Source organism: Heterocephalus glaber, unplaced genomic scaffold (assembly GCF_053883595.1).
Source record: "Heterocephalus glaber isolate CG9 unplaced genomic scaffold, H.glaber_assembly_v1.0 deba00001773, whole genome shotgun sequence".
Taxonomy (NCBI): domain Eukaryota; kingdom Metazoa; phylum Chordata; class Mammalia; order Rodentia; family Bathyergidae; genus Heterocephalus; species Heterocephalus glaber.
In genome coordinates, this window is record NW_028258463.1 from 10,336,421 (window position 1) to 10,350,048 (window position 13,628).

The window sequence follows — 13,628 nt, forward strand, 5'->3', positions numbered from 1 at the left end:
ATCGTTGCCTTAAAGGGAAGATGAGCCCAGTTTTAACAGATGTCCAGTTCAGAAAACATGAAAAGCAATCCCTTCTGAGAGAGCACTAGGCATAGGTTTTAAGATGTTCAATGGCAATGGAACTCAGTGGCACCCACTTTTAGTCTAACAGCTGTTGCGAGAACCAACGACTCAGGTCTAGACCCATTGGCACCAATTCAGTGAGTGTTGAGTAAATACCTTTACTGGCCTGGGACTCAGTTTATTTGTCTGTAAAATGGGAGATTTGGACTGTGTGTGCCTGTGGTTTCTTCAGTTGTCAATATCCTGCAATCCCATGTACAGTATCCTGGTGATGTCTCGGTGGATATGTGGATTTCTATCTTAGTGAAGTTTTCTTTCTGAAGTTTTCTCTATTTGTCCCTCCCTCTGTTGGCAGAGGGTGGACAGCCTGGTGAACCACATTTCACCTCTTGGTTGGACAGCTCAAAGTAACAACTTGTCCAGTGTTTGGATTCTGTGGACACATGTGACATCTTATGATCCCTCTGGCTCTTTCATGAACAATGCTCTGAGAACCTTTGGAGGGAATGGGACCTTGAGGCCCTGTCTTGCTTTGCAACACAAGAAAAGACAGTATGGAGTGTGTACAGTTTTTATTGGCTACAAACCAGATGCACATTGATGGGAATCTGAAGACCGCAGTTGGCAAGTAGAGCTTTCAATTCATAAATTTATACTTTGACTTGAAAAGTTCAACAGTCTGTCAAAAACGTTAGGGGAAGTCGGATGAGATTGTTATAGAGAAAAATATTGGAAGTTTCCGAGCTGATAACTCCAAGGATACCTTTTAGGACTCACCCATCAGTGTCTAGGCAAGGACCTTCCTTTGGGGAAAGATAGTTTTTACAACAGGCAGAAACTTTTATTGGCCTCAAGCATGCTTTTGGATCTCATTCACTTGAGAAAGAACTATTCTTCCATTGACAGTCTCCCGAGTGATGGCCTTGATCTTGGGAGCTGCAGATGCTGTGGGAAAGAGCACCGAAGAGGTCACTGCCATGCTTTCCCCACCATCTGAACTGTATTCTGTTTGGTTCCCTAATTTCTGCCCCCAAAGCTTTATTGTACCTCCAAAATGATCACCAAGCAATATGGTGGATCCTGATCACCAAGCAATATGGCAGACCCTGGTCACTAAGCAGTATGGCAGACTGCTCCAGAGAACAGGGATCTAACCACAGATGATTTTCTCTCCACCTTCCAGGAAGTGAAAGTCTGAAAGACGTTCGTGCTAGGTGTCCCTGATCCAGATGCTGGTCTCTGGTCACAAGTGCCTAAGGAGTGATTTCTGCTCATGTGGCTGTGTGTCTCTTGCATCACAGAGTGTACAATCTTTAAGAGGACTACATGCCATTTGGGATACCTTATTTTAAGATCTAGAAAGCATGCCATGTGGATAGGTGAGAGGCCAGGATGTTTATCACGATTGCTGTTCTCAAGAGTATGCTTTATTTGAGTAAGTGTCAATGAACCAACTCTAAACCCTAGGGAAGAGCTGAAAGCAAAAACAGAGATACAGAGGAAAGCTCTATGAAAATCAAACCTGAGATTGGGGTATCTCATAACTTACTGTATTTCCCATCCCTAGACTTAGGTGAGGAGAGGAAGGACGATTTGTTGGATTTTGCACAAAGATAGACCAGCTTTTCTGCAACTATGGGTCCAACGCTGATTCTCTGAATTGCTAATGCCTGAGAACACTTTTATCACAAACTCATCAGGAAGTGCCACTTGATTTTGATTGGGCTCTTCTGGTACTTTTCTGTGAGATGTTAATGGTGAATGGGAAAATAGTGTACCCACACCAAAGGCATAACAGCTAATACCAGGTTAAACAGAGTAAAGTTTTCGTTGTTGCTTTCTCTTTTTGTTTTTTTTTCTTTTGACCTTTATTCCACACGGAAGTACTTGTTAAGTCTTGAGCACACTGAAAGGCAACTTGACCATTCAGGAAGAGGATAACGGTACAGATTATCCCCCAGCCTTCTCTGGCCATAGAACACCCCTTTCCTAAAACACTACTCAGATCTCATAGAACGATGGTGTGCAACAGAATCGATGGGAGATTACGTGATTTAATTTCTTAGAAATTTAGTAAATAGCCTGCATTACTTAGTAGAGACATAATACTATTATTTACCATTTTAAACCACATTACTGTTGGCATAGAACTTTTATATACATGTTGAGCATCCCTTATCCAAAAATCTGAAATCCAAATTGCTCCAAAACCCAAAACTTTCTGAGGACTGACAAGATGGTGCAAGTGGAAAATTCCACACCATTAAACTTTGCTTCATAAAACGATGTGTAAAATTACTCACAGGCCATATGTATAGGGTGTGTATGGAACATAAATGAATCTCATGTTCAGACTTGGCTCCCATCCTCAAGATATCTCACTGTGTACACTGAAGTAATCCAACATTAAAAAAAGAATCTGAAATCAGAGATGCTGCTGATCCCAGGCATTGTGGGCAGGGGGTATCCCACCTGCAAGTGTGGGAACAACCAGTGAGAGCTCAGTGTTACCTAATTTGTTAAATTAATGGAAAACTCCTTGCCATCTGGGAGCTAAAGAAAAGTTGAACATGGGACATTTGGGAGTACAGCAGGGCGATGACCGCTGTAGAATGGATAAACACGCAGGGCATTAAAAAAAAAAAAAGTAGATCCAAACAAATGAAAGAAATTGTTTTACCTTTCATGCTGGACTTAGATTCTTGCATTGCCCTATAAAAATGAGAAAAGTTGACTCACTTTAGTATTGGCAATAGTCACCCCTTCTCAGGACGAGCCAGCCTCCTCATGCTGCTTGTAAATTCTCAACCCTTTAATGAGGATAATTGTCTGAGCTTGGTAGGGGCAAGGTCATCAGTTCAGGGAGAACCTGGATCCAGAAGGTGGTGAGGGCAGCCTGCTCCAACCTTGGGCAAGAGAGTCCTTCCAAAGGATTCTCCCTCCCCGTGGCCCGCTGCAGGCATCTTCCCACCAGGATCCCTTCTAGGTTTGAGGTCTCAAGCCTGGAACCCCAGAACTTTTCAGGCTGGTCTAAGTTTGGTCCCAGCATGTTTTATTTAGGTATTTTGCAAACCTTCCTACTCCTTTCTTTTGTGTCATAGAATGTAGTGCCTTGTCTATGTCCAGCTGTTGTTATTTCCTGGGTGGTCAGAATATCGAACTGGAAGTCTAGGCATCCTTATCGTTTAGGAATCTTTCCCTGCTGTTAGGTTAGAACAGTCCCTCAACATTTTTCAAGTTGTTATTTATTTTTCCCAGAGACTTTAATATGTTCATTTTAGCTGTTCTGAAAACAGATCTTAGCACCCAGGGAGTAGCAGCCTGTTAGTTCATGCTTGCTGACATAGATATGGTCAGAGAAAATCAGCGTCAGCCTTTGTCCCTCCAGAGACACACTGTGGCACAAGCCCCTGGGGCAGCACATTTCCACACACCCCAGCTGCCCGCCCTTTGCAGCCCCTTTCCTGTGCCCACACCTCACCCCTCGCTGTCGCCCTCCAGGAGCCGGCGGTAGGTGGCGATTTCCTTCTCCAGGTGCGTCTTGATGCCCAGCAGCACCTTGTATTCGTTGTTCTGCCGCTCCAGGTTGTGGCGTAGCTGCAGCAGCTCCTTCTCGTAGCGGGAGATGATCTGCTGCATGTCCCGCAGCTGGCAGGAGTACCGGCACTGGGTCTCCGACAGCATGCTCTCCAGGGTGGATTTCTGAAAGAGGAAGTGACCGCCTTTTGCTAATGGACAGACGGCCCGATTGCTCTAGTGGGGTGGGCTCATTGAGTGTCCAAGTGAGTTGGAGCTGCGGGCTTGGGTGTCAGAGCTGGGACTCCTGACATCATTTTCTGGGGATAAAACCATTGCCTCAGGGAGCTCCCTGGAGCCCTATCACGTTTCCCCAGGAGTGGTGGTCTCTGCTTGCCGTTTGGGGTCAGGCATGTGCTGTGGGATCGGGCACACACTGCCCAGCTCTGGACTGTTCTGTACTGCCTAATGCTTCCGGTTTATCTCTGGCCACATGGGAGGCAGCAGCAGGGGCTTTGCTCAGCTGTCACCTACACAGCAAAGCCCTCCCCGAGCATCCCATTTAGGAGGCAGCTCCTCCTTCACTGTCCACTCTCACCTCCTCCTGTGCTGCCCTTCCTTGCAGCCACCGTCTCTGCCTAACACGGTATTGCATTTAGAGGATTTGCGCATTTCCTGCCTGCTTCCCTCGAACCTTCTGGACCCAGCTCTCCGTGCTGAGAAGAGCGCCAGACAGCAAAGGCATGGAAGTGGGTCCACACGCCTTGCTGTGTCCCAGAGCGGTGTGACACACAGCAGGTCACAGTGTCTTTAAAGTGCAGAACACAGCACTGCAGTAGTTTCTGTGCTCATCAGCATCACCTGGACAACACACATTTCGAATGTCCGTTCACTGTCACTGATTTGCACACCGCAACACCACGTGCCTCTCAACACAGATGAACTGAGCTCGTCTTCTTAAGACCCGGGGAGAGCCGTGCTCAGAAGCTGTGCTGATGAGAGACAGGAGGATCCTGAGGGCCAGGAAGGGAGCTGGAGGTGGTATTTAGGGAGCTGTGAATGCCATGGCCCTTGTTCAAGGCATTTCACCCAACACTGAAGATGAGGAAAGTGACTTAGACACAAGATCTTGGTTTGCCGGTTGACAGGACACAGGCACCAGGAATTGAGCCCGGCCTGGCTTCACCACTTACCTCCTTGGCCCCAGGGTTTCTCCATGGTGGAGATGGAGGGTGGTCTGGCTTTAAATAGGAGACCACGGGGGTCTAGAAACTCCCACCACCAACATCGTGTGGTTTCCCACTGGTAACGTACTAGTTGTGTGACGTTGGCCAATTTCCTTCACTGTCTGGGACCCTGATTTCCTCATCTCTAAAATGGGGACACAAAGGCCTGCCTGGAAAGGTGCTGTGGTATTTAATAGAATGAGCTGCATAGCAGAACATCTGGCGTCCTCTACGCATGAGGCATGGAGCTCCTGGCTCCCTCCCCACCAGGAGCAGTGTGGGTAGAGAGGCATCCCGAGCTGCTGGGACTGGAGCCTGGCCGGCTTTCCGGAGGACTCAGGATTTCCCTAGCTCCCACTTACCCTGCTGTGCTGCGCCTGCAGATCAATCTCCAGGGCCTGGAAAGTGCGCTTGAGCTCGTGGACATTGCTTTGGTTGCCCTGCAAGGCAGCGGGACCGGGCACCTCCTGGGACGCAGCCGCTGACTGGGAGGCCTAGCCCAGGGAGAGACGTCAGCATTTCAATTGCGCGGAATCGGAGCGTCCAGGGAGTCTGCCCGCCTCTCTCTTACCTGCTCCTCGAACCAAGTGTCCAAGTCTTGGTGCTTCTTCTTTATTACAAATTCATATTCCTGCCTCATGTCCTCCAACGCCTTGATCAGATCTTCCCCAGGCGTTGCCTCCACCTTCACACTGACCTTGAAGTCATCAGGCACAGAGCGCCCCTCCACTGCCTGTTCCACAGGACAGAAAGAAAACACATCAGCCGGACAAACAGAAGCCCGAATTGCTGGGTTGACGGGCAGCGCTAAATGGATCCTTAAAAAACTCAGCAGAGGTGGGGCCAATGCTTTCCCTGGTGTGGTTTGGTTTCTCAGTCACTACTTTTTGATAAGGCAACTTTGTACTTTTTTTCTCTAATAATTTTATAAAATAAAGACTAGCACAAGGCAGGTGTTCACATGGCTTCTTTGATTACTAACTTAATCCCTGGTTGAAAATATTTCAGACACAATTATGCTAGCACAGTGTATATGTTTCTGTCTAGAAAATGTTTCTTGGTGGCGCCCCTGTTCGATGAAACAGTTGCAAATTTCAGAGTTTAGGCCAACGGTTTTGGAAAGCAGTTCAGTAATGAAAAGCCAAAAGGTGGAGAAGCTTTGGCAATCTCGTGCCTTATGCCTCTGTAGGGCTGTGACGTCCGTAGGATTTCGTGAAAACCAAGCACTGGCAGGAAAGGTTTAATTAACAACATTGTCTAACCAGCTATTCAGAAACCAGACTCTTTGATGTTTAGAAGAGACTTGCGTTTGCCTAAAATGGTGATTGTTTTTCTATCATTTTATCAGCCTCAGTTCCTTGAGATGAATGGTTCATGCTTCTGGAAATCAAGATCCTTAATTTGTGCCACCAGCCATATTTACTCTGGCTCGCAGTGGGTTTGCTTTGTTCTGTTGTCCCGTATGTGGCTGTGCAGTGCTCACTGTAGGAAGCTTGCTGTCACATTTTTTGGCATAGTAACAGATTAACCAACAAGCCCAGGTAAACACTGTGTGTCAACAAAAGGGCCGGCCAATTCATCATTCAAGACGTTTGCATGTTGGTGGTTGCATTTGACATTTTAATCGATAGCCCTAAAATAGGAAAAATTAGACATTCCTGTGATTCTGGGTGGAGGACGTCAGGACAACATTCGGGTGCCGGATTCCTCCATAGCTGAACTGAACGTCCCCGCATGTGCGGAGCTTGTTTCTGGGACCTCCCAGGCCGGTCCTACCTGCTCATGTCGCTTCTTCATGAGGATTAGCTCTTTCCGCATCCCCTCCACCTCCTGCTCCAGGTCTGTAGTGACAATGGTCAGGTCGTCTAAGGTCTTTCTCAGGGCCTCAACTTCAATCTCCAGGTCTTTCTTTAGGGAGTGCTCGTTTTCATACCTTGTTTAGAGGGAAGGAAGGGTACAGCTGTTGCTGGGAGGCTGTGGACTCGGGATTCACCTGAGTTTAGAGGCGAATCTCTTAAGTTTAGTCAGAGCAGAAGGACAGACGGGGCATCCTCCGTGTATGTTCTGTGCTATGACGCTTTTCCAGGGTGGTCAATTTTTGCACGGAGTAGGGAGAATAGAATAATAACCAGTCACATAGCCGTCACCTAGATTTAACAACCGTTATTTAGCACTTTGCCAAATGTCCTTCATCCACATTTGTGGCTTAAGTTTTTCAAAGCAAATATATAGTCTAGCAAATATGACATTTTAACCCTATGTCCTTTAGAATGCATTTATTAAGAAAAAGATATTTCTCTAAGGAAGCAAAATAAAATTATCCTAGCTAAAAATGAATAATCCCTCCATATCACCTAACTCTTGATTCCCATGCACATTTCCCCACAGGTACATGTGTTTCGTATCTGGCTTGTGCAGACTAGCACACATTCAAGTCCCACACATGGCATTTGCGGCTGCTATGTCTTTTCATTATAACTCAGTCAGATTTCAGCTGTGGGTCATGGAAGATGAATTTTCATTTTGTAAAGCGAACAAACCCCAAACTCACACAACTCTGCCGCAGGGACTCACTTGAGGCTGAAGTCGTCCACCGCCATCCGGGCGTTGTCGAGGAGAACGAGGATGTGAGCATTGGTCATCTTGCCGTCCACTATCTGCAAAACACAGACCCGGATTATGTCCGCTGGACGTGCCACACTCTGGCCTCGGAGGTCCAGGGCCCGAGGTCGTCAGCACAGGCAAACGCTCTGCAGCAGAACGCAGGAGCCGCATCAGCACGTGTTTATCGAGCATGTGCTAGGTGCAAGCACGGAGTGGTTTCTAGCAAGGATCTGACCTGCAGCCAGTTTCAATTTTTCTTTCTATATTGGGTTTTGCCAAGTTGGGGCTGACCACCTTGAAAGAGTGATGCTGGAGCAGTGAAGGCTCAAAATACCTTCCCACGTGAGCATTCAGAACAGGTCTTAGGGTTTCACTTACGCTCCTTGTGACTGAATACATTGAGTGTAGAGTGTAAGTCTTTTCTGAGTATGAATATTCGATCAGTCCTCCGAAAATGCAATCACCATTATTTTAGGTGAGCACATTCATATTTGGGGATATATTTATGTCTCAAGTCATTATTAATGAGCAACGAAGGCAAGTAACTGAATATATTTCATGATAAGCCTCAATAGCATAATTATTTCCCTCTAGCATCTAGAGCCATAGACAAGGTGTGATTGCAAAATACAGTGCATGCTTAAATTAAAAACATTACAGTAAAAGACAGATCACCATTAACCTCGCTCAAAGTCCTCCCCCACTTTGAACACACTTATCCCATCATTCCTAGCACTTTCTGAAGCAGTTCTGGAAGTCTTTTTTTGTGTGTGTGTTTTTTTTTTTTCTGTTGTGGATGCCTCAATGTCCTGAACTGATTCAAAATGTTTACCTGTCATGGTCATTTTGACTTTGGAGAAGTCACACAATGCCCAGTCTGTTGGATCAGGCAGGTGAGCCCTCTGTGGTAATTCACAAGCCCGCCTTTCTGCTGGAGGGCAGTTGGCAGCAGCATCGACTGTATGTTTGATCATTCTTCATAAAGTCATGAACCAGAGAGGACTTCTGGAACTGCTTCAGGGAGTGGCAAGAACTTTGGGATAAGTGTGTCCAAAACAGAGAGAGAGAGAGAGAGAGAGAGAGAGAGAGAGAGAGAGAGAGAGAGAGAGAGAGAGAGAGAGAGAGAGAGAGAGAGAGAGAGAGAGAGAGAGAGAGAGAGAGAGAGAGAGAGAGAGGCCGGGGATTTAGCTCAGTGGTTCTGGCGCCTGCCTCGTAAGCGCAGGGTCCTGAGTTCGATCCCTGGTACCAAAAAAAAAAAAGCGAGGGAGAGGATTTTGCCAGGGTTAGTGGTGATGTGTCTTTTACTATAATAAGTTTTAAAAAATTTTAGCATTCCCCATGCATTTTGATCACCCCTTATGTGTAACTTGCAGATGTGTATGTGTGTGATGTATTCCATGACAAGAACACCCAATTGTAGCTATTAAAACATTAGCCAAGCTAATTGTTTACCCTCTAATGAAGCTGCTTACTAATCTTCAGCAGTGTTAAAGCTTCCAGTTAAAGACTTTCACTGGATGTTTATATAACTTTTGTTTACTTTAAAAAGAAAAATTGTTGGGCATATTTTTGAACCGTTGTGCCGAGGTGTATTCAGAGGAGCAGTGCTCACTGGGTCTTTGGCACTGCCTCAGTGGGGTGGAAGATACTTCAGAAGTATCATAATGCAGTACTTCTCCATCAGGTACAGTGCTGGACTGGAAACTGGATCTCTCCTTTGGTTTTGGCCCTGCTGCTGTCCCTCCGTGTGGTCTCTGGCGGGTCACTCCCTGAGTTTCAATTTCATCATTTGTTAAATGAGGGAGTTTGAGCCAGAGGACCTTAGAGGTCACCTGTCTAGACTTCTATTATTTAGTTGGAGTTAAAGAATCTGGTGACATTGTCATTGTGTTTACAGAGTAATTCTGTTATTCAGAAGGAATTTTCTTAGGACACAGCTACAGTTCAGTACAAAGACACCTTTAAAAACTCTACTTCTATGCAAAGCTTTGCTTATAACTTGGAATTTGGTGTTACGAATGAACAATAGGCCTTCAGAAGCGGTAAGAACACTGCACCCAGAGCCAGAGAGCAGGGCTGGCTCCCCATCCTGCTTCCGCTGGCTGAACGAGCCCAGGGTGGGGGCTGGGGTGGTCTCAGTATCTTCTTCCAAAAAATGGTAATAATAATCTCCATTCCTTCAAGGAGTTGTGAGTTCAAGGGTCAGGGATTTAGCTCAGTGGTTCCGACACCTGCCTCTCAAGCGCAAGTTTGATCCCTGAGTTCGATCCCCAGTACCAGAGAAAAGGAGTTGTGAGTTGGAAGATAGTAACGAAAATAATTTTGTAAAATAGCACATCCTTGCTATGGTATAGGCACTCTCAAAATTATCTGAAGTGGAATAGGTTCAGGAAAATGTAAATAGAACAAATTTCTTATTAAAAATCTAATTTTGATAATTAGAGCCAATGTCTGGTTGTGTAAAGGCCCGGGGTTTTCATTTGTTTCTGTGGTTATTGCTCTCGCAGTCCCAAGGATCGAATCCAGGGCTTGTACTGAGTTATACCCTTGGCTCTTTTAAAAGCTTTTATTTTGAGTCAGGATCTCATTAAGTTGCTAAGTTGCCCAGCCTGGGCTCAAGCTTGAGATCCCCCTGCCTCTGTCTCTGAGAGTGCTGAGATCACAGGCGTGTCCATCCAGAGGCTAAGTGCCAAGGTCTTGGGTGGAGTTGCATCCTCCAGGCCCTGCTGTTCCCAGTGGAGGTGGCCGGCTGCCCACCCCACCTGGGCTCCTGCTTCCCTCTGGGGACTTCTTTGCTCTGAGAGAGGAACCGGCAGGTATCTCCTTATCACCTGTCTACGGCTTTGGGCTTTTCCTTCCAGGCCTCTATTCTTCACATTAGCTAAGCTCCTGCAAAATGAAAAGTAGCACAATGTCCAATGGCCTGGGGCCCTGGGATAAGCCTCGGTCCATGAGTGCCCAGTTACCCTGTTGGATGCAGCTCTGAGATGCTGATTGGCACCCCCGGAAACCGTGCAGTGTGCCTGACAGAGAAGCAGGAGAGCAAAAATACCACTGCTGGGCTAATTTGCCTTTGCTGAGCTGAGCTGATGATTTATCCACATCATGGTTGATGGCCCTGGCCGGGGTTCTCATGGTTCACAAGGGTGAGCTGAGATTGTGCACCATGTAAAGCACCTGTAAGACTATTTCCCATTCTTTGAGTGTCCTCGATACGACATTATGATGTACGTAATACCGCATAATACCTCACTTCTGAGGTATCCTCCAGGGTCGTAAGTGGCTGAAGATGGATTGAGAAATCCTATATGAGGCACCGGTTTTACACTGTGTGTTGTAACCGTCTCCTGGCTTCTCCCTGAGGCCCTGAGTTCATTCTGTTACAATCCAGTTGGTGCATCAGCACAGCATGGATGCTCCAAGCTCTGGAATCTCCTACCAGGGACAGGAAAATAGAATTTTTCACCATAAACCCAAATGCCAAATATAGCACCCCTGATAATCATTCAGGGAGTTTTATGGATGATATCCCCGTGACTTCTGTGTTTCAAAACAATTGGGGTCAATTTGAAGTCAATTTTTTCTAGACTTTTAGAGTAATGTTTAATATCCTGAAGCAGGAGCAGGGTTCTACATCTGTGAATAAGGGAAGTGAGGATGGGAAGATAACCTCACCCTCCATCAGTCTAGTTTCTTTCTTCAGACCTGCAGAAAATGCAACCTCTACAAGTGAAAGTTCAGAAAAGATTGGAACTCAAAGTGGAAGATGCTTCCTACAGAATCGGAGAACCCAGAAGAGTGGGCCCCCTGGAGGGCAGGCAAGTCCGCCCCTCCTCCTCATTGTACCCACTTTTGGTGCAAGGTTTCTTGGTTCTGTTCTAAAGAATTTAGACAACTGCTTGGTCTCAGTTTCCTTTTCTATAAGCTGGGGATGAAAACACCAGGTACCCAGAATTGTGAGACTTAAATGAGACAGGCATGAAATATGCGTTGCATGGAAGACAGTGCAAGTACAGTGCATGATCCTTCCTAAGAATAGATAAATAACATTTCTCATCAGGGAGGCCAGTGGGCTGTGTGCTCAGGTGGAAATCACGCGGCCAATGGGACCAGACCTCAGTCCAAATCCCACCTCTGCCTCTGGCTGGTGGCTTTGAATGGCTGTTTCCCTTTTCTGAGCTCTGATTTCCAAACACAGCTGTTGTGAGAATAGGATCCGAAGGCATAGAACAATTTCATCATTGTAGAAAGCTCTCAGCACAGACACGTTTATTAAACTCAACATGAAGCTGGGCACACGAGAAGTTCTCCATCATCACTTGCTCCCTTCTCCCCTGTCCCTTCCTTCTGCCTTCTGTTAGCTGATACCTTCGCCGCCCGTACCCTTTGGGAGGTCATATTCTCAGCTCTCCACCTGCAAACATCATCTTTTCCCTCCATCCTAAAACCAAAGCAACTCTATTAAATGAAAAACTCTGCGAGTATTGTTGAGTCACCTTGATTTTTGGTAAAGACAACCATGCACTATGTAGTTAAGGTAATTACGCGGTCAGTTATTAGGCCGATTATTCAATAATTAGGGTTCATTACAAGGACAGATTTATATTATCTTGATTGGTCTTACACTCAAGCAAGCATGACTTGAGTGTTGCAAAATAACATGGTAAGATATTGGAAGCCCGTGATGCCCTTCCTAGGGTAGGTTAAATCATGATTGTATGTGGAGTTTTTGAGACTCCTTTCTGTAAGAGGGAAGTTATATACCTTTCAAACAGGACAAGTGTTCCGATTTTCCTTAACCTCTGGCGGGCTGTCCCAGAAAGCATGAGCCTGGCTTTTTAGCCTTTGGGTTGACAAGTTATTTATTTTTTGCTGCATGTCTCCATAGCCCATCCCAACAATCAGATTTTAAAAACAGTGTTCAGCTTTTTCTTGGTCCCCTTTAGCAATATTCCATTCTTAGAACCACGAGCAACTTTTTATCTTCTAGCAGCCCCCAGAGGGACCTCCCAGAGGTGTCACAGTGATTTAGCTGCTAGTGGAGAAACAGCTTCCGGGCTGTACCCCTCCTCGGCCTCCTGTTGATGGCCAAGCCTGTTTCGCCAGCACTTCGAGGTGGAGCAGAACCGAGGTCTTGAGAAAATAAACTCTCCTAGCCTCGTGTACTGAGCGTGCAACCAGGGCTCCAGCCCTTATCATGACTGGGACAAAGCCCATATCACTTGTAAGTGATACTGCACAGTGACAAGCTGCCTGACATTTTAATGATTTTTTTAGTGTATGAAAAATTAATTTTATTTTAAAAAATAGCCTGTGATACTTCTGTAACTTGGGGCACCTTAATTTTCTATATCGTTTATGTATAGAAGATTAATTACAGCAGACTTTCCCAAGTGCATAGTGAAAATATAATAAGAAGATAGCTTCAGCAGTTACTTTGAGCTCTTCTGCCATTGTCTTAGAAGTTATCTTTTGTACTGACTTTTCCTTCCCAGAGACCCCTGGCAATGCAGCCTGGGATCTAGCTTTGGGGCCACCCAGCATCTTACCTGCTCTTGCAGGTGGCTGATGTTTTCCTCATACTGGGAATAGTCTTTCTTGCTGACGGAATCTCTCTCCTGATGCCACTGCAGGATGCAGCTCTCCAGCTTCTGGTTGGCGGCCTCCAGCGCCTGCACCTTGCCCAGGTAGGAGGCCAGGCGGTTGTTGAGGTTCTGCATGGTCTCTTTCCCATTTCCACCTAGAAGGGGACCACCCCTTCCAGATCCCCAAGACCCTCCCAGGGGCAGGCAGCTCGGCCTGGAGGAGGAAAGAGAGACTCGGATGCCCCCTGCACCACCATGGACGCTGGAGGCCCGGGGGAAGCTCCTAGGCCAGCTGCGGCCAGCTCCTGTCCCATGCGGGGAGGCTGAGCCGCTCTGGATGAAGCTGTGGCTGGAGTTCATGGTCCCATTGGTGTTTGAGGCCAGGCTGGGCTCTGCTCTGCTCCCTGGCAGTGGAGGACTGAGCCGCCCAGACTGCCCCGGATGGTTTTATGCCTTTTGCTGTGGGAGTTCCCTTCTCTGACAACTGTACCAACAAGATTCTATCATTGTGCAACGTGTGTTTCCTCTTGGTCAATCGCGAAGTGCCCCGGGCCAGCACACAGTGTTGTTGTTTAGAACTACAGCAGTATGCCAGCCTGCTTCCTCCCTTCAGTGGTGACCTGGAGGTGTGGCC

At 46.7% G+C, this 13,628-nt stretch overlaps 1 protein-coding gene across 1 annotated transcript; it reads right to left on the bottom strand.

The window, feature by feature from the left end:
- Positions 1 to 620: 620 nt before the first annotated feature.
- Krt23 (keratin 23) lies at positions 621 to 13,446 on the bottom strand. The gene is made up of 8 exons (XM_004859419.3): positions 12,959 to 13,446; positions 7,380 to 7,462; positions 6,582 to 6,738; positions 5,377 to 5,538; positions 5,168 to 5,299; positions 3,545 to 3,765; positions 2,744 to 2,775; positions 621 to 1,008 (listed from the first exon to the last, which is right to left on the bottom strand). Exons 1-8 carry the CDS (start codon positions 13,352 to 13,354, stop codon positions 914 to 916), a joined length of 1,278 nt encoding a protein of 425 aa, XP_004859476.2. The 5' UTR covers positions 13,355 to 13,446; the 3' UTR covers positions 621 to 913.
- Positions 13,447 to 13,628: the final 182 nt, after the last annotated feature.

Coding starts and splice junctions, on each gene's coding strand:
- Krt23 (XM_004859419.3), bottom strand. CDS start 13,354: ATGAACTCCAGCCACAGCTTCATCCAGAGCGGCTCAGCCTCCCCGCAT. Junction 6,739..7,379: donor GTGGACGACTTCAGCCTCAA/GTGAGTCCCTGC, acceptor CCTCTAAACAAG/GTATGAAAACGAGCACTCCC. Junction 1,009..2,743: donor ATCTAAGTCCAGCATGAAAG/GTAAAACAATTT, acceptor TCTTTCCCACAG/CATCTGCAGCTCCCAAGATC.